Source organism: Bombus bifarius, unplaced genomic scaffold (genome assembly GCF_011952205.1).
Source record: "Bombus bifarius isolate JDL3187 unplaced genomic scaffold, Bbif_JDL3187 scf7180000008263, whole genome shotgun sequence".
In the NCBI taxonomy this organism is placed as follows: Eukaryota; Metazoa; Arthropoda; class Insecta; order Hymenoptera; family Apidae; genus Bombus; species Bombus bifarius.
Window position 1 is genome coordinate 553,255 of NW_022884549.1, and position 23,612 is coordinate 576,866.

The 23,612-nt window shown below is 37.8% G+C and overlaps 3 protein-coding genes across 8 annotated transcripts in view; 1 reads left to right on the forward strand and 2 right to left on the reverse strand.

The window, feature by feature from the left end:
- LOC117211868 (A disintegrin and metalloproteinase with thrombospondin motifs 7-like) overlaps positions 1-11,599 on the forward strand; it is a 57,016-nt gene extending 45,417 nt beyond the window's left edge. Inside the window, exons 4-17 of one of the 3 annotated variants that reach the window (XM_033456132.1) lie at positions 241-514; positions 3,865-4,208; positions 4,717-4,991; positions 5,978-6,124; positions 6,292-6,442; positions 6,516-6,605; positions 7,005-7,320; positions 7,550-7,677; positions 7,772-8,019; positions 8,204-8,321; positions 8,510-8,772; positions 9,076-9,587; positions 9,888-10,118; positions 10,547-10,681. In XM_033456132.1, the coding sequence (XP_033312023.1) occupies positions 241-514; positions 3,865-4,208; positions 4,717-4,991; positions 5,978-6,124; positions 6,292-6,442; positions 6,516-6,605; positions 7,005-7,320; positions 7,550-7,677; positions 7,772-8,019; positions 8,204-8,321; positions 8,510-8,772; positions 9,076-9,587; positions 9,888-10,108 (3,087 nt within the window). In that variant the 3' untranslated portion in view covers positions 10,109-10,118; positions 10,547-10,681. Of the gene's footprint in view, positions 1-240; positions 515-3,864; positions 4,209-4,716; positions 4,992-5,977; positions 6,125-6,291; positions 6,443-6,515; positions 6,606-7,004; positions 7,321-7,549; positions 7,678-7,771; positions 8,020-8,203; positions 8,322-8,509; positions 8,773-9,075; positions 9,588-9,887; positions 10,119-10,546 lie in introns of all 3 variants that reach the window. The other 2 variants (XM_033456130.1, XM_033456131.1) reach the window with 2 other exon arrangements.
- A 204-nt stretch (positions 11,600-11,803) lies between these two features.
- On the reverse strand, positions 11,804-12,967 carry LOC117211869. The gene is made up of 2 exons (XM_033456133.1): positions 12,718-12,967; positions 11,804-12,058 (listed from the first exon to the last, which is right to left on the reverse strand). Exons 1-2 carry the CDS (start codon positions 12,826-12,828, stop codon positions 11,957-11,959), a joined length of 213 nt encoding a protein of 70 aa, XP_033312024.1. The 5' UTR covers positions 12,829-12,967; the 3' UTR covers positions 11,804-11,956.
- A 356-nt stretch (positions 12,968-13,323) lies between these two features.
- On the reverse strand, positions 13,324-17,715 carry LOC117211883 (branched-chain-amino-acid aminotransferase, cytosolic). 4 transcript variants are annotated; one of them, XM_033456168.1, is made up of 7 exons: positions 17,537-17,715; positions 16,077-16,187; positions 15,787-15,996; positions 15,466-15,696; positions 14,466-14,775; positions 14,207-14,364; positions 13,324-14,132 (listed from the first exon to the last, which is right to left on the reverse strand). In XM_033456168.1, exons 1-7 carry the CDS (start codon positions 17,555-17,557, stop codon positions 13,941-13,943), a joined length of 1,233 nt encoding a protein of 410 aa, XP_033312059.1. In that variant the 5' UTR covers positions 17,558-17,715; the 3' UTR covers positions 13,324-13,940. The 4 variants fall into 4 exon arrangements, with proteins under 4 accessions (XP_033312059.1, XP_033312061.1, XP_033312060.1 ...); XM_033456170.1 differs by lacking the exon at positions 17,537-17,715 and adding an exon at positions 16,699-16,827; XM_033456169.1 differs by lacking the exon at positions 17,537-17,715 and adding an exon at positions 16,277-16,562.
- Positions 17,716-23,612: the final 5,897 nt, after the last annotated feature.

Consider the following 23,612-nt stretch of genomic DNA (forward strand, 5'->3'; position numbering starts at 1 on the left):
ACGGCAAGGACGGATCTCGAGGAAGAGAATACAGCGGACGGCATCGGACCGAGAAAATGCACATTAGCGAAACAGAAGCGACGAATTCGGTAGACAGAAACTATCGCGCGAACACGTTTGACCGAGAGAAAATCCCGTGTAGACGGTCTCGCTCGCTATGACACAATCTCGGTAGTTGTCTCTGGATAGAATCGGAACAAAGAGTCCGTGTAAGACGAGATAGTTGGTTTCGTGTTTCAGGCGGGCATGCTGCGTGGCGATGACGGCGAGTTCTGGTTGGAACCAGTCGCCGTGTCCCCGGAAGAAGAACAAGTTCGGCTGGAGGTTCGGCTGGAAGACGCCGGCGCCGAGAGCCGTGCCACGGCCGGACTCTACCGGAACTCGGTGCTCGGCAGGCCGCATCTCGTGTTTCGTAGGTCCGTGGAGCAGCCGCAGCTCGAAATCGGCGCCGCCGGCCGCACCAGACGCCGACGAAAAAAGAAGAGAAAACTCGAGAGAAACTGTGGCACTCGCGGTGAGAATCCACCGACACCGTTCTCCCCTTCTACTTCTTCCGCGCAGCCTTTCATTGCCTCTCTTCTTCTTGTCTCCCGAGATTCCTTCTCCTCCTCCTCTTTCTTCCCTTTCCTTTTTTCCCCTTTCGTCGATCCTTCCATCCCTTGGTTTCTTCGCTCGACTACTTTCGATTCTCGATTTCTTTTTGTTCCGGCAAGGACCGGGACCAAAGGCGACTATTAGCCGCGCGCGTCTGTCTGACTCTTTTTTTTCTTGTTCTACTTGCTGAACCGCTCGATCGTACGCCGATAAAATTCTTCGAAACTTTAACGCGAAAGAGAAGAACTTTCGTTACGACGATGAAATTTATTATCGGCTAAGGGTAAAAGGAAATTAACCGAGATTCCGAAAAGTTGGTCGATACCAACGTAACAATTCGCACCTTCGTATTCTTATTTTTACTCGTGAAATAATTACGGGCCACATTTTATGGAAGGAACTTGCCATGACCTATAATTTAGACGCTAGGTCGAATCTCCAGTTTTGCCCTCCCAACTCGTTCTCTTCCCCCTTCGTCCGTTCTTTTTTCCATTTCTCTCGCTAGGAACATTTATGCCGTCTGAGGCTACGACGGGGTAATTGGATACACGAGCTGCAAAGCGTGGGCGTGTCGACGCCAAACGTTATCTCCTTATCGATGAAATTGCTTCGGGATACGACAAACGTTACCGCGCGAAAATTTTTCTCTCGTTAATTACGGACTCGTGTAATTAGAGATTATTTCGGTATGCAGCCGACGCGGTTACAACTGTTTCTAATTAGACGACGCTATTTTTGACATTTTTATACTCGTGTTTCCCGTTCTATTCGCACGCGCTGTATCTTTAAATGGATTCTGTTACTACGTTCTGTTATTACGTATAATGAATTTTATCGTTCTAGTTGCGTTACGTAACAACTTTGACGTAGATCATCCGTAGGGTATAGGCGTAACTCGTTTAACGGATTACCGCCAACTTTTTGCCATCCTAGATCTTTATCCCAATGTTAATACATGACGGGTTTCTACGATATATGCGCATACGTAACAGATAGAACGTAAAAGATCGAGATACAGCTTACTGCCTGCTAATATACAGGTAGAATAACTTGTTAGCAAGCTCGACAGCAAGAAAGATATTATCTATAATCTTATAACGTTATTAAATAAAGCTACTTTTATTGTTATTAAATCTTGCGAGATTAGGATTTTCCTTTTTTCAGAATCCTTTGGCTAATTGTAAGTCTAACGACATACGCTTCCACATGCACGAGTAGGTACGAGTTTAATCACGACACTCGAAACTCGTAGTTTATTTCGTTCGACGATACCAAAATCTGTAATAGGGACTAATTGTCCATGGCACGATATATCTCTGTCAGTCAACTGGAAGACTAGTTCTCGGTGCTGACCGTAAATCAATTTTAACAAATGCTAAAGCCACGCCTTGTTTCCTCCTGTTTGTGCTTCTCGAGCGCCATCGCTGCCGTCGTTGTCGTCGCCTGAAACGGCACTTCCGCTAATTACACCGATGCGAACTACGAACGATGCGTGTCCGATATAAAAAGAAACCGTCTGGAGTCTAACCGCGCGTCAACGAGCTTCTAATTAATAACGAACCAACCAACCAACCAACCAACCAACAAATAACGAACAGAAGAAGGGGCATAGCGAGGGCAAAGATATGAGAAGCAAATGGAAGACGAATGGGTAGCGGCACCTACAGCGAGAACGGACCGATATCCTCTTTTTTCCCCATCTTCGTGTTCCCGTTCTCATTCCCATTCCCATTACCATTCCTATCCCCGTTTCTCTCCCATGACATCGCACGGTGGCCTGTTCGTTCGCTAGCGGCGCGTATTACGAGTATTTATGCCGTTTACGTATAATGTAATTGGACGCGTCTCGATATGGAACGTGGGCGTTCCAGCGACGTTCTCTGCTCGTTCTTTCGCCGGCACCAACATCTTTGATCGCGTCGCGAAAAATTGCAACTCGATATTTACGAGCTTGTCGGCGAACGTTTCGATAAGATCTCACCGATAATCCGTCTTCGTTCGGCCACTAATTATCTCGAAATTAGATATATCGATATATCACGCGACGAATCGTCGGTATTTCTTAACGACAGAATAGGTGTGTCGACGCAAAACGTGTTCGTAAAATCTCTGAATCATATAGCGTTTCCTTCGCGATCTCGCTGTATGTTTCGATCGATGTTGGATAGAGTCGAGACCTTGCGATTTCATATTTTTCGTTGATGAAATAAGCAGCTAGTTCGATGGGAGAAAAAAGTAGGCCGATAGATACGGAAGTAAGGTGTTTCACGTTGCCCTTTTGTTGCGAACGTCAACGACGAAACTCTGGGAAATTAACTACGCGGACACTTAAATTGGACTTCGGACAAAGTGTCCAAAGGAGCGCGATTAATCGGGCTAATTTGGTCACGAATTTCGAAAGTGTTAATCCACGGCCGACGTGTTTGCCGCGATTCCCGCGTGCAACCTATTAACCGAGTGACGAGACCGCGTTTCAGCAGATTAAACGACTTTACGGAGAAACCGATACGAAGGTAAGATCCGAGCGGGCTGATAGGCGGCAACGTGGTCGACGGGGGATAATCCAATTCGCCGCAAACCCGTAATTAAGTACAATGAATATCCATTTCGGCAAGCGGGCCGATCTATCGGATGGCTCGAATGAAATCTTAATTGCACGCCTCTGCGATCGAGCAATCTGCATAAATTAAGAGACCGTCTTACGTGCTCGCGGTGTGTACGTCTTTTTCGAGATAGAAGGTACAGGTTAGATCCGCAGATAGCTCCGGTAATTTCAAACGTTGAATTACCGAGCAAGATCGATGGGCCCGCGTGAAAATTAAACATCCGTTTCGCATTTTTCCTCCGTATGTAATTCGTTGTTCGACCAGTCGATTCCAAAGGAATCTAAATAGCGCTTTTACGATATTTTAACGGTGGCACGCGCCGACTCGCGTTCGATCGCGTTTTCGAATCGCTCGATCTTGCCACGAGCCACGTGGAAAACGACAAATCGATTTTCCCGTAAATCGACACTTTGGATAGATCGTAGATCAGCGGGTATATCGGATCAACCGTATCGCGTTGCATCGCGTCAGGTAGCCGAAATCCGACAAACCATTAATTATTCCGGTCGGCATCGGTTCATCGATGACCGCATCGAGAAAATGGAATTCCTTTTCACGAAAATCAAACGCGACCGCGTAAAGGGGAATTCCATTGAACCGGATAGGAATTTCATATCGAGCGGGATGCTAATCAAAGACCGGGGGTTGCGTTGTTGTTGCACAGAGCCGAGGCGGCTGACGGAAACACGGCTCGAATGGCAAACGCAATCGGGACTGGTACAGGTTCAAGGACGAGGCCGAAGAAAACATCATCAGACGAAACGATGGCAACGTGCCAAGAGATCGATCAGCCGACCGCGTCACGTCGAGGCTCTCGTTGTCGCTGACACGACGATGATGGCTTTTCATCAGGACGGCGACGTTGAGACGTATCTGCTGACCATCATGAACATGGTGTCCTCCCTCTACCTCGATCCTACCATAGGGAATTTCATTAACGTCGTCGTGGTCAGGATTATCCTCGTCGAGGAGGACGACGCGGAAGTACGTGCGAATTACGCCGGTGATGTGCGTTACGTTCAACAACTAGATGCACGGCACGGTTTACACGATACCGTGTTTTATCTAGTTTACTATTATAACAATCGGATATAAGATTCGGTAAAATCAATTTGCTTTCTTCCAAAGAGGCGGCTACGGTCAACCGGTCGAAATGCCGTTGCAATATCGCATTAATGCTTTTGAAGCGATCTTCTTATCGTCCATCTATCTATCTATCTATTTATCCTGTTAACTAACGACGATTACACCGGTACTCCCAAAATCGTTAAACAAAACGTCGAAACGATTCCACATCACGCGCGTTCATCATCCGTAAAATATTGGATCGTTTCGTTGGTTGAACGAATCACGAGGAAAACGTTTGAATGCTAGGGCAACGTCGAACGTTCGGATCGGTTGACACGCTCGTAAACCGTAGCCACTGAACGATCGAAAACGAATTCCACGGCGGGAGAAAATGCGCGCATTTCTATTCAACTGGCCGCGAAACGGTCCGACTAACGTCTGTTTTCAGCAAGGACTGGACATCACGGTGAACGCGGACAGGACGCTGTACAATTTCTGCAAATGGCAACAGAAACTGAATCCGGTGGACGACTCGCATCCGAATCACCACGACGTGGCGATTCTGGTGACGAGGGAGGACATCTGCTCGAGAGCGAACACGCCGTGTAGTACTCTGGGAGTGGCTCACGTAGCCGGCATGTGCCAACCGGACCGCAGCTGCAGCGTCAACGAAGACAATGGAATCACGCTCGCGCACACCATCACCCACGAATTGGGACACAAGTGAGTGGAAACGTTCGATCGATCTTTAACTTAAAAAAAGAAAAAGAAAAAGAGACAAGAAATAGATAACGATTCCATCGGTCGAACGTCGCTGGCAAACCTGCCTCTAAATTTCCGCTGAATTTTCCGAGAAAAAGTAGCGACTCGTCGGAAGTGAATTATCTTCGCGAGACTCGAGTATTACCTCCGTGTAATCCAGAGAAATTTATTACCTCTTTTTTATTAGATCCTTAGAAGCGCACTTAGTCTGGCCAAGCTTCTTTGCCTCGCAGCGATTACTCCAAACATATTTCATATTTCTCGGTGATCAAGAGTCCTCGATTTGGCTAACTTTTTATCGATCGGTAGTACGTTTTAATGGTATATGTGAATTTATATTCCGACTGGACGACTTGTATTCCCTTTGTCTCCTGGCATTAACTCTAAATGTGACAAACTAGACTCGTAACGGAGTTCAACTTTAATCTCAATTCGTCTTAACCTCTGAAATTTAAAGGCGTATTAAACATAAACTATCATACTGGCTGCTGTTTCCTGTTAACTCGAAAGGTATTCAAAGTACTTTGGCCATTTTACTTTCAACGTTTCTCACCAAATTTTCGTTGCCGTAGAGTTTCACTTTGCTTCTAATAAAAATTTACTATTAAACATCTGCTCTTTCTATTATACGATTATCTACGTATCAAAGTGCCAAAATATTATAAAATATCATCAAAACGCACGCACATGAAACTAACTAATATTATCATCCGCAAAAAATTGGCCGAATCGATGCGTAACTCGTTTGGTCAGCTAACGGAGAATCCAATTCCCCGTGCTCGTTATTAAGCGCAATTTGCTTTTATTAATATAATAACCGATAACGCGACCTCGTTATCGCGTTTGCCGCTTATTTGGCTGGAATCGTATCGCGGGCAGGCACACGCGAAATCACGATTTGTTCGAAATCGAGATGACTCGCGACAATGACACGATTTTCGCTGCAGCTTTGGCATGTACCACGATACGGAAAAGATCGGCTGCAGCAAACGAGACGGTGACACCCTGCACGTGATGACGCCGACCTTCGAGGTGGACACCATTGGCGTCGCCTGGTCCAGATGCTCTAGGAGGGACATTACCAATTTTTTGGAGTAAGAAATTTCAAAATCTCTTTCGACAACATCAACTATCGTTTTAGATGCGTCGTTCGAAGAGTCTGAACAACGAGTTCAATTGTTTTGCCAGATAGCGTGTGTTCGAAGCTTTAAAAGCTTTAAGAGAAGGAAAGTTTTTAAAGAAAGTTTCAAAACTTCCACAGTCAAGGGAAAGGCGAATGCTTGGAAGACGAACCGGCGGACAACGATTACTCGTATCCAGAGTTACCGCCTGGCGCGATGTATAACGCGGAGCACCAATGCAGGCTTCAGTTCGGCGTCAGGGAAGCTTCCGTTTGCTCGCCCTTGCAGGAGGTGATGAACAAAAGTAAATCGAGTACGGGGCAATTTTAGACCGGTGAATAGAGATCGGTGATTTTGTTCACAGATCTGTTCTAAATTATGGTGCATCGTCGATGGCACTTGCACCACCATGCTTCATCCGGCCGCCCCGGGGACACACTGTGGCAAACACATGGTAAGAATATTAGATGCGTAATTATACACATAGCGTTATGCGATCGTAGTTCCCAATGAATAACAATTAGCCACAAATTTATATGATTGAATTGATTAATTTAATTCTCTATTTCACCGCGTCGTCGTGTCATTTCGTATTCGAGAAGAAACAATAGAAAATAATATCGTAAGATATAATGTTGTAACAATGAGAAATATAACGTTAACGGGTAACGATAAAAATGAAAAGGAGAATAAAGCGGTTTCGAGCACGACATTCTCTCTTTTGATAATCGACGTTCATTGGTCCTCTGGATATTCATAACGCTCTAAAAAAAAAAAAATAGATAAAAATAGAATAAATAAGTCAACCAGCCATTAAACTGATTTTCGATAACGCGCGCGAATTTTGCCGTAGTGGTGTCAGAACCAGGAATGCGTGCCAATTGTGGACAAACCGCGTCAAATCGACGGCGGATGGGGCGAGTGGGGCTCTTGGAGCGAGTGTTCGAGAACCTGTGGTGCGGGTGTTTCGATCGTCGAGCGGAAATGCGACCATCCGGAACCAGCGCACGGTGGTAAATTCTGCATCGGGGAAAGACGTCGATATAAAATCTGTAACACCGATCCGTGCCCGGAAGAGACGGCCAGTTTCAGAGCAGTTCAGTGCAGCCATTACGACGGCAAAGAATACAAAGGGAAGAATTACACTTGGCTGCCGTATTTCGATCAGAGTAAGCCACTAGTTTTTGGACTCTTTCGTCGAAGATACTACGGACGAGTACTTTTCGCAATAAACAATGCTGTAAATAACGCTAAACGGTTCCTTGCTATTTGACAGTAAAATATCATCGAATTTAATAAACAGTTGAAAGTTACTTTTTGCCAAGTAATCTACGATCGTTCGATATTCCATTCGACTTGAATCCGTACAACACTAATGAATATCGTCCTTAATTGAAGCGGAACCCTGCGAGCTATATTGCACCGACACAGAGGAAAGCGTGATCGTTCCATGGGGTGAAGCCGCTCTCGATGGCACACCCTGTAACGTTGGTACCAGAGACATGTGCATTGCTGGAATCTGTCGAGTCAGTCTATTTTTCTAGACGATATTTTCAACAATATCCGTATCTTTCCTTCTCTATTCTGTTCTCTATTTTTCGATTGTAATTAACGGTGTAGAAAGTTGGCTGTGATTGGACGGTCGATTCAGATGCCACGGAAGATCGTTGTGGAATCTGCCATGGCGATGGAACTCAGTGCGAAACGACAGGCGGAATTTACGACAAAAACGACGGTCCAGGATACAAGGAAGTGGTCGTTGTCCCCAATGGATCGAGAAATATAAAAATCGAAGAAATTGGAAACAGCAAAAATTACATTGGAATAGGTGTGCCAAATTCCGACAAATATTTCCTTAATGGAAAACGGTAAGTAATAATCCAAGATGTGTTCATCGTCGGTTACGTTATATCGATCACGTTAATATCGATAATCCAATTGATTGTGTATCTCTTTGTATCGGCTAACGAAATAATAAATTCCGAATGAAAAGTAAAAGACGTTGGAGAGATATTACGATCTAGAGCTATGATCTTCATTCCAATTGAACAGGCAGATCACTTTAGCAGGGGAATACCAAGTGGCCGGAACTCCAGCTCTGTACGAGCGCGATCGCGACAGAGAAAAGGTCAGAATTCCTGGCCCGATCAAAGAGGACATCGCAGTCTATGTACGTAATAGTAACTAATTAACTAACTCTTTTCTTTTCGTTTTATTCCACGTATGCTTCCTCTCGACAAATTGCTTATCCGTCTCATTCGCTTTTTCCTCGATTCTTCGAGCGTGGACACGTATATTCGCTACGAATTCTTTAGCTACTTTCTTCCCATTCTCAATAATTTTGTCCCATCACTTCAGTTGATTTCCAGAGGACATTATCGGAATTTCGGGCTGCGATACGAGTACACAGTGCCGAAAAAGGAGCCTGATCGGGCACCGGAATACTCGTGGGTATTTTCCGACTGGTCGCTGTGCACGGCCACTTGCGGCGGTGGCACGCAAACCTCCAAAGCACTCTGCAACGAGAAGAAGAGCGGGGTCGTCGAGGACCACTTTTGCGAGGGCATCGAAAAGCCGGAATCGATTTTGCGAGAATGCAATCTGAATCCATGCCCAGCCAGGTAAAACGAAAGCCCAGCCTCCATGGTATAGGAAAAATCGGATTAAAGCTTCTCGGTCGCGATAATATGGGGGTACATTGAATCTGACCACAGACAAATTTTATTTACCGTTCGACTCGACGTTCCGACCGCTCCAACGCGACATCCAATGCAACTTGATTCGTTGACTTTCACTTTTGTTAAAAAGACACGTAACAGCTTTTCTTTTCTTTCTCGTTTTAATTAACTCGAACGAATTTGACAATAATGAATTCGAATAATATACTCAAACGATAATCGATTGTTTCGTTTTGCCAAAATTAGATGGTGGATCGGTCCATGGCAAATGTGCCCGGTATCGTGCGGAGAGGGTGCTCTTCGAAAACGATCGGTGATGTGTGTCTCTTCGGGAGTGGGCCCCGATAGATCGGATTTGGCTCTGCCCGATCGAGACTGTAACCGGGACGTGAGACCCGAAGAGGTCAGCCCGTGTCTAAACTTACCCCCTTGCAGCTCCACCGAACCACCATTGATCGTCTACGCGGACAACAAGGATGCCTCTTTCTACAACGTGAGCTCCAACGATCAAAATGGAATCACGATCGTCGATAGTCTTACTACCGAGGAGCCAGAGATCCTCGAATTCGACAATGTGGTCGATGAAAATCCAGATAATTCCATGTATAATACCAAGTCGAAGTGGATCGTCTCGAAATGGAGTCATTGTACGAATGGTAAGAGAACTAGGAAGGTGACCTGCTCGATGCAAGGAGACTGCAATCCAGAAAACAAGCCGGCCACCATCGAACTTTGCCAAGGTGGGAGATGGATCACCGGTGAGTTATTCATTATCATGGCATAAAATATACTGTTATCCTTCTTATTTTCAATCTATAACTAGGACAAGTTGCTCGCATATATCCAAAGAGTCACGTAAGAATTAAAAAAGGCCAATAAGTCGAGTCGGATTAAGACAGCATAATTATTTTCATGGTTGGTCGTTTATGTCACGCTAAGACGGTAATCGGGTTTATCCGTGCTGCTAATAATATCTTTTTGAAGCCTGGCCCGTTGCCAAAGACAACAAGGAGACGATCAAGCGTATAAAACCTCCGTCTTTATGGGCATGCTTACAGGAAAATGGGAGTCCTGCAACGCGAGCTGCCTCGTGAGAGTCGGCGTTAAGCGAAGGGAAGTCGAGTGTCGTGATCGTATAACAGAATTACTGTCCGACGATTGCAACCCCGAGAGAAAGCCGATCGATACGAGGCGTTGTTATCATAGGCGGCAATGCGCGAACGATAAATCTGGTAATTGCACACGCCAGAGGGAATCGGTCATTAAAGGATATCCGTAACTACCTGAACGTATGCATGGAAACTCGTTATTTCTTTTCTTTTCTTTCGCCCCTTTAATGCGTATCTGGAAAGCAACAGTTTTCACGGATCATTAACCACAGTGTACGTATACCGGGAATTAATGTCTTCAAGCGAACGGTTTACGATACACTTCTCCGCAAGTATCTTCTTCCTTCGTTTCTTCTATGATATTAATTATCATAGTTAAGCGCGCGCGCTTGTATGTGTGTGTGTAAGAGCTTCGTTTAACGACTCGCAATAATACAAGCTAGCATTGATGCTGATTCTTGCTAATTCTTGCATTTTAATATATTCCTTCTTATCAGTTTACATTAGATAGAACTAATAAAAAGAGAAAGATTTCGATGTAATCCATCAACTAATTATGATTAGGTTTCTTTAGATATGTAACGTAAAAACAAATAAAACTGTTTCAGAGTGTAAGGATACTATTGTACCAGCCTCAATGTGCGCGTCATATAGGCGCATGTGCGATGTGTCATTGATCGTGCAGGATAAATGCTGTGCCACGTGTTTCAAAAAACGAAGACACAGTCGTCGCGACAGAAGACACATTCCCGATCATTGACAAGTCGAAAATCCAGCAGCCGAATCGATCAACTTTCGCTTTTGAACAACGCTTCTAGATCCAGCCTAAAACAGGATCCGTCCTATGTCTGTACTTGCTTCGAAGATTGTCGGAAAACCGCGTAATATATTCCTAATACGGCCGAGTTAAACATCGAATTTCGATGCAATACAGTCAAGTTAAGTAACAATAAAAAAAAGTGACGAAAATTCAAAGTGTACCTAACATTCCGATATAAATGACATTAGAATGAAGTATAAATTTTGGACACTGTCATAAAGTTTCCGAATAAACAAATTAACAACATCGTACGTAAATTTAAGGTGAATATTCGTAACTTTGTAGCTCTAGCGATACAACGGTGCAAATACATATAAAAGTTAATGAGATTTCCAAGATGTACAAATATACGCAAAATGTGAAAATATATCGAATTCCTGTATATATATACAAAATATGTATAAACACTCGATATATTTTTGAATTAAATGTAACGTTACGAATTTTAAGGTACGTGTCCACTTGAGTGTACAACTATCGCGAGTTGCTCTTTACAGTATTTCCCACAACTGGACATTGCTGAGTGACTATCTGATCTGATGATTCTATGTAATAAATCAATAACATAAATTTGTACTAAAATAAACAAACTGCTATATTCTTTATTTGATTATAATATCGTTAGATTAAAATCCCTTTTCAAATAAAATATAACAAAGCTTTTTTCCGCTAAAATGTAAATTTTACATATCTTATTATTGTTTATACATATATTTTATTAGCAAAATGATATACTTGATATTTTTATGGTACTAAACTTTTGTACAATCATATACGTATATGTAAGACTGCGACTCTTCAACTATTCGTGCAACTCACTTACACAAAAAAAAAAAAAAAACGTAGAATAAAAGACAAATTTAATTCTTGAACAACCGATGAATAAAACGAAATATTTTGAGATAAGTGATTCCTTATAATGAATTAACCTCTTAATATATAAATAGAATGAAACTCGATACGTTCATTGTGTACATTGCATACAATAAACAAATTACATATCCCAAACGTCGTTGGTATGTCAAAGGTTTAATCCTTAATCTGCAAATTTCTAAAATGCAGATAGAAAATGTCTAATATCGATTATAAACTACTTTATCTAATTTCATATTTATTTCAAGTATATGATACACATTCTCCTACTTTTTGTAATAGTTATTTACTTTACAAATTTGAGAATACAGCTACAAAAGATCGTCTATCCCTTCTTTTGAGCGTTATATTTATTTACATTACACGAAATGTACAGCGGAACCCCCATTACTCCGATCCATATAGCCATACCAAATGCCACTTTTTCCTGCAATGAAAAAGATATTATTGCCAATTATATAGTTTAAATGGTCTATAATCTTACAGATATTATCATTATAACGATACTACATATATGTAAAATACATCAAGAATGTCATTTTAAATCAAATGCCTAAGTAATTATCGTTATAATTAATTTTAAGTTATTTATCAACCTTTTATACTTTTATATTCACATAAATTTTATTCCAACAATGTATCATATATAACCAAAGTTAAATATATAATATGCTATATCATTCAAACATAAAACTTAATTAATTCTTTGCATTTGAAATTTATGCTTTTTCACAATAATAATGTATAAAGTTTATCTATATCCTTAAATAAATATACTGAACGGACTAATAAATACTTTTATGTAGCTCAAATTAATTCATATATTGGTTTTATTAAAAACAATCATACAATTGTAAGAGATTATTAATATTTGCAAAATTTAATAAGAACGCCCCAAAAATCAATTAGCCTGTTACATAACATAACCTTATATATGAATTACCGATATAAATGCTCACGAAAATGCTTTTCGAACTGTAAACAGAACACTGTCCTTATAGTAGACAAATTTTTTGATTCAAAATAAATATTTAATTGCTGCCGTCAGCTTCTTATGTAAGTGCATTTAATAAAAATAGTACTTACGGCAAAAGGTATTCTAACCCTTGGTGGTGTAGCAAGAAGTGTTCTACGTTGATTCTGACATACATTTAGTAATCTCGGTACTTTCCTAACTGTGTTTTGAATCGCGTACATGTTTTTTCTTTTCACAAAATTTAACCCTTCTTAGAAAGAACTTACTCGCTGTGCGAATCAAAGACGAATAATGAATAGAAAGGTCACCGATCAACAAATTCAGCAAACTGCACGATTTATGAATTACCGCCTCTAGCGGTCAAACAACCCAACTACACGCACATTTACTTCCTTCGGTACTTGCAGCCGTAGGAACGAGAGGGGGAATGTAAATACGTTCGTACCGGAGTTAACCGGAATATGCCGATGCTTAGGGGCGATTTGAAAACGAGCGGTAAAACGTTACACCATACCGTTGTAACAAGAAGTTTCTGTAGACTTGATATTACAACGATTAGTAATATGATCTCATTCTATTTTGACATGAAAATAATAATTAAACTTTCAAACGATGTAATGAAAAATTGTATGTTAGGTAGTTTATACAATTTTAGATAATCGTCTTTGCTTCAATTTATTAATTGCGTTCCCCAGGAAATAAATATCTATTCTGCATTAACAAGTGTTTATAAACTTATACTTTTATTGAGATGATACACATATGAACAAAAACCTTTTTCAGACATACAGACTATCTACCAAGTAAAGAAAAGCTTTTTATAGCATATTCTTTTCTTGTTGTCCTTCTTGACCGGTGAGGTAGAACATGGAATAAATAATTTGTACCATAGAAAAATTATTAAAATTACATAAGATAGTAAATAAGTAATATAAAAAATATATACAATACATCTATATTTCTATGTAGAAACGCACACACATATTCGTAAGTACGAATTGTCATTCAACGTACAACACACACACACACAAATCAACACATTAGTCTTTATAGCTCACTATTAAAAAGTTGCTTTGCTTCTGTAAGAAACAATTGATCCCTGAGTTTCATCTCCAATACATGCTCACTTCTTACATGCCTTTGACAAAATCAGTTCCATGTGTAAATAAATAAGAATTCATTCACAACAACATTCGCATGAAGCTAGCAACAACAAAATTGTGACACTCCCAACAACTATTCTTTTAAATATAATACAATCGATGTTAAAAATTGCATGGAGTCGCTTTTGGTTATAATTATGTAATAAATAATTAAATGGATTATTCTATATTCATTCGATAGGTATCACCCAAGGGTGATCCGGTATAATACCATATTGTATATCAGTTAAATGTTTCAAGAACATTTTGTAAACAGGATTAGAGTGCTCCATCGTTGGTATATGCAATGGTTGTCCAACATATTCTATGTAAGATACAGGACTAATTATGCAAGCTGTTCCTGCTCCAAATATTTCCAACAACTAAAATAAAATTGTAATTTCTATGAAGTTGAAACAAATTTTAAATAAAGAATAATTAAGATAGGATATCTTACTCTGTTTTCTGAAAGTAACTGACAAACTTCGTTCATACAAAATTTCCTTTCACTGACTTTAAATTGATTCCATTCTCTGGCTAATGCTAAAATAGAATTTCTTGTAACTCCAGGAAGAATTAAATCACTTGTTAATGGTGGTGTTATTAACTCTTTTTCTGAAATTATAACATATTTATAAAAGTAATATGAAATTATACAGTGAAACTATATAGTTGTGGAACAAGCAATTAAACGAAAAATGTAAAATGATGCTCACCACCATCATCATTTATAAAGAACATGAAAATGTTCATAGTCCCGGCCTCAGTTACTTCATTATCTTCTCCATAAAGCCATAATACTTGTTGCAAACCCTTCTCTATAGCTTCCTTTTGTACATATATAGTAGGCCCATAATTGCTACCTACTTTGTAGTTACCACAACCACCTGGCCATGCTCTTGTATATTGGGGATCAGCCAGTAAAGATATGCCAATATTTTCTTTTGTTTTGTTAAAATAAGAGCCAACAGGTGACAAAATAATATAGAGTAAAGCAGATTCTGAAGATGCAACACCGAGTGTGGGCTAGATAAAGATGTAAAAATGTAAAAATAATTATAATATATATATACATAAAGTTCTTTTTATATTCTTGGTTGAATATTCTCATTGATATTTACATTAAATATCTTTTGTAGAAAAATATTAATTATCTACGATTATTTCTTCATTGAGATGACTTCTTCTAATAAAAATGTTGCATCATCTGTAAGTAACGATGCATACACACCTTTCAAAGTACAATTTATAAAAAATATATGACATAAATACATTTTTCTTCGAAATTTTACATCAATGGAATCAGAAGTACCATTATATGCTAATATTATTCATGTTTGAAAAAAGATACACTTCTATTCATTCATATTAAATAATGGCATAAAGATATGACATATACTTCATTGAACATTTAAGGCTTTGTATATTAATTTTTATCTTCTTAACTTTTAATCACTAGTTCTTGTTCTTTTCTACAATACAATGTCTAAGTGTATCTTATAGTCCTACTCCAACAAAAGAGCATTAAACACTACTTTATCGTGTATTATCATTAAGTATTGTGAAATATATTGCTTACTTTATATGTATCTGTTTTTATGACGTCTGTGACATCAATGACACGATTATTATTCATATCGTTCAATTGATTAACATTCTTTATCTTTAAGATAAGACGTTATATTAGAATTTTTCTTTTAAGATGTGCATACTTACATCTATTCCTATAAGTGTTGGGCGTATATATAGACTAGAAGCAGTAGAATGAGGTACCCATTCTTGATCAATACTAATTAATCTACAACAACATTTAATTAATTCTTCTCCTATGAACGTAGGTAGGCCAGTTCTCGTTGCTGAATTGTTCATCCGTTCCATATTTAGTTCTGGTCGAAATATTCTTATCTTCCCATCTACTCCTCTATAAGCTTTTAGACCTTCAAACAACTGAAATAATGCATACAGTGCATACATCAGTAAATGCTGTTAAATAATAGAAATGAATAGGAAACTTTATGAAATATAAGTTGTATTTACCTCTACAGCATAGTGAAGAACTTTTGATGCTGGATGGAGAACTAACTTTTCAAAAGGTGTAATTTCTGGTATTTGCCATCCTCCTAATGTTTCATGATAAAATATCTTTAACATGTGATCTGTAAAATATTTACCAAATGCTAAGGCACTGACATTGGGCTTTGGTTGTAATTGGTCTGGTCCTGCAAGACGGACTGTTAGATCTGCATACTACAAAATATAGCATTTATAAGTTTCAGTTAAAATAATTATTTCAAGAAATTATTGAAATATCTTTTAATAAAGCATACCTTAAAAGATCGTTCCGGTTGTATTACTTTTTTATCTCTAATTTGTAAAGATGATGAATTCCGCTTGATATTAAATTGAAATTGATTCAGCATTCCCCCACAAGATAAAATCTGTATAAAACATTGTGGTGTTTTAATAATTCTAACATGTAACGTACAGTACATCTTTCACTAATACGCTCAGTACAGAATCAACATACACAGAAAATAGAAATAAATATGTGGTTGCAGTATTACATAAGTTCAGTCCATGTTTATGTGGAACAAAGTATCTTTCTTGAATTTGAAAGGTATATAGTGCTTAAATTTTGTATTAGCCTAATATGGAAATACAATCATTTCAAATATGTGTTAGAAGTTATACAGAAATCTTGATTCATATCGGTATTATAAAATATCTGGTTATGTTCAGCGACTGACATGACAAAATAAGACAAACTAATATGATAAAGTAGTAAAATTCGCGAAGACTCTATCAGAATACCCATTACGGTAATGCTTATGTTAATTCTTCTATTACAAATTGCTTACGGAAGTAATGATAGATTTAGGACAGCAAAATACATCGGTACTACATAGGTTAATTAATTTTTATATTTCCGGTTACAAGTTTGAAAATTACACATAAGAGTTAGGATTTATCGAATTAATCGTTTTATCTCAGTATGATTTCTTTTTCTTCTTCTTTCTTTTTTTCTCGAAAGTCATTTCTAATAAAAATCCATTCTTGAACACGTGTTATTACAAGCGCTGAATGTCATATTGAACATTGAACTTGCAAGACGCGCGTCAATATCACAAGTTTATAAAATTTTATTTTATTAAAATTTTTTGCTGCTGTCAACATTATCGTGTGAAGCTACTGCATTAAAATTGCATAATCTAAGATGTTTAAAAAATGAGAAACATAATTTACAAAGATAACACTTTGCGTGTAAAACACATTGAAGCTTATTAAAATAAGATTATACTCGCTAATGATATCTAGCGTTATTTTAATATTCTATTCTAAATAAGTTATTACTACATAATCGTTTGCAATAAAATTACTATATTAATTTAAAATCTTTAACTTCTACTTCTTACAAATAACTCATCATTTGTACATTGTATAAATTATATATTTTAATTTTTGCTTGAAATTTTCATTGTTACTTTTAACTTTGACAATAAAAAAATAAAAAATATTGGTAACGTGTGGAATGCTTCTAGATCTTGTTCCTAGACAATTTCTGTACGCGTATGAGAATCTTGCATCATCACAGAAACTCAGAGATAATTATGAAGATTTCACGAAAAATTTAGACCGAGTAAACAACCAAATCTTATACGAGATATAGTAATTTTTACATCAGAATTTCGTATTCTACATTTTAATTAATATTAGTATCTATAAGTTTGCAATATTTCAGCGCTTTTAACATTAGATTTTCGAAAGAATCGTGAAAAATATAATTTACCTGACGTCGCAATTGAACCATAGTAATTGAATAGTGATGAATAATCACAAAATGTTTAATCCTTCAGAAGAACCCTTAGCGCACTAGATTCCTTACGCCGTATATTACGAATGTAATTACGTAAATAAACACTTCGTAAAACGGATTTAAGGTAATTTTACTTATTATTGCTTTTGAACAAAAAAAAGGAAATCAAAAAAAGGAAATTAGAAAAGAAAGAATGGGGAAAAAATGTGAAATCGAACAGGGGCGCAGGTGATTTAAAATATTCACTATTAAAAGTGTTAGTATTACAACCGCTATACAGTGACTCCGTTATTATACACTTGTATTCACTTCTTTGAGCATTCTCGAAGAATGTCTTTGCATTAACCAACGGTTAATATTTTACTTATTAGCGGGCAAGAGGCGTGAGAGACAGAAAGAAGCAAAGAACCCCCTCTCTACGTCAGAAAATAAAAGAGTGGGGAATTTGCCGATTCAGTATAATATGTATGTATACACATTGTGATATATACAGTGTTCAGGAAACGTATATTTAATTTCATTTAACTAGTGTAATATAGTTGTTTTTTTAACCTTCTCGAATTGCCTAATTTTGTTGATAAGCATGTACGTCCATTGTAGTCAATATTCATGTTGATTGTAATCAAGTATAATTGAAGATAGACGTTATTAATTAGTTTTTATTTATTAGGGCTTGAATATCTCCAGTAATAGGAACCATAGTTATATAAATTTTGCAGTAAACTTTAATCAGACTGTAAAATAAACGTAAAGTTCAGTTCAAAGGCGCGAAGGGAGTTAATTTGTAACAGCAATAAAAGTATTGGTGACAAGAACACCCTGTACGTAAAAGACGAAACTTACGAGCATTGTATGATTGGGAAAGGGGAGGAAAAATTCTAACGGGATTCATAACGAGTGGGGGCAGGGAATTAAAAACAAGTTGATAATATGGTTTGTTCGAGCGATAAGAAAGGACAGCAAGCACGCTGTTAAGAATATCGAACGCTTCTCGATTCTCAAATATATAGAAGAATTGTAAATATTTACTATTTATTATTATTGCAGCAAATTATTAGTATCCTCATCCTGTGTACTAATAGTAAATATTTACTATATTTACTATATTTACTATATTTATTGCATTTACTGTATTTACTATATATTCACTATTAGTACACAGGATGAGGATTAAAGTAATAATTCTGACTTGTCGCTATCCCTTTAATTACAAAAGTATGTTCTCACATTTACGATTCTTGCGCAAGAGAAATGAATAAATGCGCTACCTTCTTTTCCAAAATTAATAAGAGAATCGAAACTACCGTCGCAATAAAATGTCAACGATAATTTGGTAAATACTCAGGACGAAATCTTCCAGTTTTATTCGTGTCTTCTTTTTGATATTAATAGCGTGTAAATGTAATAAGTAACATATATCATATCAAGCACGTGACAACACTGGGAACTCTCTTATATTATAGTGAATAAGTGTAAACACGAGGAAGATAGTTGTAAGTACAATATTCTCTAAGATGATCTGGTAATTTCACGTAAATCGGGTGATATCGTTTAATTTTTAGAATTATCTTTCCTAATACTATTCCCGCTTTATCGTTTCCAGTTTAGTTTACACTTTATGATTAACGTAACCTCTAACTTGCAATCCACATTTTCAAATGGTTTAGAAATTCCTCCATATATCTATCGCCTTTTTATTATAATTATCCACTCAATTATTCTAGAAATGAACGAATCTGGACTTTTATTTCATCAGACGAACATTCTTCAATTATTATCCATTCTTTAGATTCTATTTTCAGATATTAGTCTACTGAAAGCAACCGTTTCTTTCCAATCAATACAAAAATCCGTTAAAAATCATGAACGATTCGAGAGATTAGGTTAACTGCAGATTAAAAAGACATATCGTTTCAACGCAACTCTGGAATTAGCTGTGAAAAATAATAGTATCTCCACGACGTGGCTTATTGTATGCTCTTACATCTTTTACTTTTGCAATCAATACCTTCTGCATCATACCACGATAATGAAACTGGCAACGAAAATAAACATTTCATCGCATTTACGTCTATGTACATATACGTATAATCCTGTGTCCATTACTGTTTACTGTTTCAGATATTGTGCAAGAATACGAAACGTATTAAACGTTTCCAAATACGTATGTATACATATTTACAAACAAGACACAGCAGATCTCGAGTGTTTTTGACAACAAATTGTAGGCTCGTCCGACACTTGAGGAGGAAGTATCGAATTAAAAGTGACGAAATAATAGAAAACACTGGCTCGATATATTAGAAATTCTTGTTATAATCTCTCTTTATAAATAGTCTTTACATAGAATATATAAGGGTAAAAAAAGAGGAAAAATAATCTTCGCTCATTTCGTTTTGAACAGAATTTGAAAACTTGAATCAGTGAAGCCTTAGATACGAGCGACCGTCGAGTTGCTGCAGACAAAGTTACGATCGAAGCTACGGATAATGTTTTTTTTTTTATTTGGAAGAATTTTACTATCAATTCTCATTGAGAATTATAAGTAAATTATTATGGCGTGGTACTATGTCGTGTTTAATAAGTGTTTATCGTGTGTTTGATTCTAGCTGAATCTAACGTTTAAATCTAGAGGGTAATGTCTTTTTAGTCTGCGGATCTGATCCGTCGTGTCAAGTAATTGAGTAACTAACGGTTTTTGGTGGTTGTTAACTCTTATGTTATATCTATTACCGAATTTGGATATTTCTTCTTTAAACTGTTGGTATCTTAAGGTCGCGATGTACTGTTTCGTTGGTAACATACCAAGGTGCATCTGTTAAGGATCTTGGGATTTTTCGATTGGAATCGTTGAAGAATTTCTATGTTGGAATTACTCGCTGTTCCCCATAGTTGGATTCCATAGGTCCAAACGGATTTTAATATGGCCTTATATAACATTATTTTATTCTGCGCGCTTAAGTTGGAACGTCTGCCAATGAGCCAGTAGAATTTTTTTAATTTTGATTTAAGTTGTTCGGATTTATCTACGACACGAGATGAGCTGATTCGTTAAGGACAAGTTTTCGTTAGGAAAGTGAGGAAAATAGACTTCGCTGTTAATTGGTTATTTTCCAGGTTGGTGGGTGAGGAAGGGTGTTAACCACCCCCGAGAGAAAGTTGCTAGTGGGAAGCATCATACGTGAGAAAAACCAACTTTGTCGTGTCAATTCGTAGTGGACAATAAGCTTTAGAAAACAATTCAGTAAAAAGATGTTTGTTCGATCTGAAGGACTTTAACTAGAAAATTCTGATTTAACCTTAACTAGAAAATTGAGATTTATGGAGGGTTCTTAAGACTATTGAGGGTACGCAATAAGGATGTGTAACGATAAATACTTATTAAACACGACATAGTGCCACGCCAGAATAATTTACTAATAATTCTCAATGAGAATTGATTGTAAAATTAAAAAAAAAAGGATGTGCAGACACCTGGCTGCCATCTTGTCCGCGGTGTGTGGCCTGGTTTAGGTAGAGAGTCACCAGACGTAACATAAGGAGAGGCTCATATTATTATACCCTTGAATATACATTATGCTTTGGGTTACAAAATCTAGGAACAAAGGAATTAACGAATAGATTTCTAATTATGTTCCTTGTAAATCAACAACAAAAAACGTAAGCTAGATACAGTTAAAAAAAATGTAAACACTAATCAGAACGAACCGTCAACAAACCATGTTACCACTTGTAACAGATTCAAAATATTAGAATCTACAGACGATTCTATGAACGTAGTTGAAACATTAACAAACCAACATACGCAGAAAGTTCCTCCTCTTCCACCAATCTTCATCGATGATGTCATCGACATTCAAACAATGATAAAGTCTATCGAGAAAGATATTAACAAAGAGGATTACAAACTAAAAATTAAAAATGACCGGGTTAAAATTCTGCTGACTAATCCAGACTCCTATAAAAAAGTAACAAAGTTGCTAAAAGCCCTGAACCCAAACTTCCACACATATCAACTGAAACAAGAAAGACCTTTTCGTGTGGTACTACGCAACATCCATCACTCAGCTAACTTAGACGAACTGAAGTTTGAACTCTTAAATCATGGCCATGAAAAAACCAACATTAGTAATATAAGGCGTAGAATCACAAAAAGCCGCTATCCTTATTCTTCGTTGATTTAAAGCAAAAGTCGAACGACAAAGAAGTCTATAATATCAACCGTCTAATGAATTCTGTAGTAAAAATTGGACCACCTTTTATAAAAAAGAGATAGTTCAATGTAAAAGGTGCCAAAGGTACGGCCACACGCAGAAATATTGCAACCACAATTACCGCCGCGTTAAATGCGTGGGTCTTCATTCTACAGATCAGTGCACTGAATCTTCAGAAACTCCTGCGAAGTGCATCCTCTGTCAAGGAGAGCATCCTGCGAACTAGAAAGGTTGCGCAGCCTACAAAACATTGTATAAAAATAAGTATCCTAAACCCAGAGTTTAGGACCTAACCGACCAAAGTACTCAGTCCACAAAAATGCCACTCTACTCCTCCAACCTCCTATGCACAGGTAGTTCAAGGAAATCAAAGCAGACGGAAAATCTATAGTGATCATTCACAAAATAGTGTTCCCAGTTCACAAAACACGGATAACTTCAATAGGCTTGAAAAATTAATCGCGAAACAAACAGAGCAAATTAATAACTTGCTATCATTGCTTACAATCATCGTGGACAAATTAACACGCTCCGACGTAAAATAAAACCAACACTCATAACTCTTTGGAATGCTAACGGTCTAGCTCGGCATAAATACGAACTAGAACTCTTCTTAAAACAACAAGAAATTGACGTAATGCTTATATCTGAAACTCACTTCACCGATAAAAATTATCTGAAAATAAATGGTTATAACTTTTACCATACCCAACGTCCCAGTGGAAAGGCCTACGGCGGCACCGGAATTATCATCAAGACCAGCATAAAACACTATGAGCTTCCATCATTCCAGAAGGATTACCTCCAAGCTACAAACGTAGCGATAGAAGATTGGCATGATCCAACCACTACATCAGCAGTATATTGCCCTCCTAGACGTTCTATTTCCAAAGAAGACTTCGATAATTTCCTCGGAGACCTGGGCAATAGATTCATAGCTGGAGGAGACTATAACGCTAAACATACCCAATGGGCCGGCAGACTTATCACAGTAAGAGGCAAAAATCTTTTGTAAAGCATAAACACCAAAAGACTTAAGACATGAATACCCCCATCACATAATAAAAAAAATCGTAGAAAAACGCAGACTTAAAAGAGTATGGCAAAGTTATAGAACACCTGACGACAAGCGTAAGCTAAATAATGCAACAAGAAAACTAACTAAAACCCTTAAAAATTATAAAAATGACTGTTTTCAAAAATATCTTGCTAATCTGTCTCCCACGGCTGGCTCCAACTACTCACTATGGAAGGCATTCAGGAAACTCACTCGTCCAAAAATAATCCCTCCAATTCGCTGTCCGCAAGCTGGATGGGCGCGTAGCCCTATACAAAAAGCCAACTTGTTTGCAAGTCACTTAACTAACGTTTTCAAGCCATATTCCTCCACTATTGCAGCGGAAATAACTGAATACCTGCATTCTCCCTTCCAGATGTTTCCTCCTATTGAGCCTTTCTCATCTCTGGAGGTCATAGAATTAATCCGTCGTCTAAATCCCAGAAAAGCATCGGGGCATGATCTGATAAGTGGCAAATCTATTAAGGAGCTTTCCATAAAAGGGATTGCACTCATCACTTCTACTTTTAATGCAATTATTCGCCTTGAATACTATCCTAAGTCTTGGAAAATATCATTGATTACTCTTATGCCTAAACCTGGAAAACCAATATACGAAACTAGCTTTTATCGCCCAATTAGTCTTCTTCCTACTTTGTCCAAACTATTTGAGAAGTTGCTAACGAAACGACTCCTTCCACTCCTAGAGGATTTGAAAACAATGCCAAATCATCAATTCGGTTTTCGGAAGCAACATTCTACGATAGAACAAATTCAT

Bases quoted from the DNA above. Each gene is read 5' to 3' on its own strand.
- LOC117211883 (XM_033456168.1), bottom strand. From the start codon at position 17,557: ATGGTTCAATTGCGACGTCAG. The intron at 16,188-17,536 runs GTAAATTATATT...TGTTTTATACAG, and splicing joins TGGTTCAATTGCGACGTCAG to ATTTTATCTTGTGGGGGAAT. The intron at 14,776-15,465 runs GTAAGTATGCAC...ATCTTTATCTAG, and splicing joins CAACACTTATAGGAATAGAT to CCCACACTCGGTGTTGCATC.
- LOC117211869 (XM_033456133.1), bottom strand. From the start codon at position 12,828: ATGTACGCGATTCAAAACACAGTTAGGAAAGTACCGAGATTACTAAAT. The intron at 12,059-12,717 runs GTAAGTACTATT...TTTTCATTGCAG, and splicing joins GGGTTAGAATACCTTTTGCC to GAAAAAGTGGCATTTGGTAT.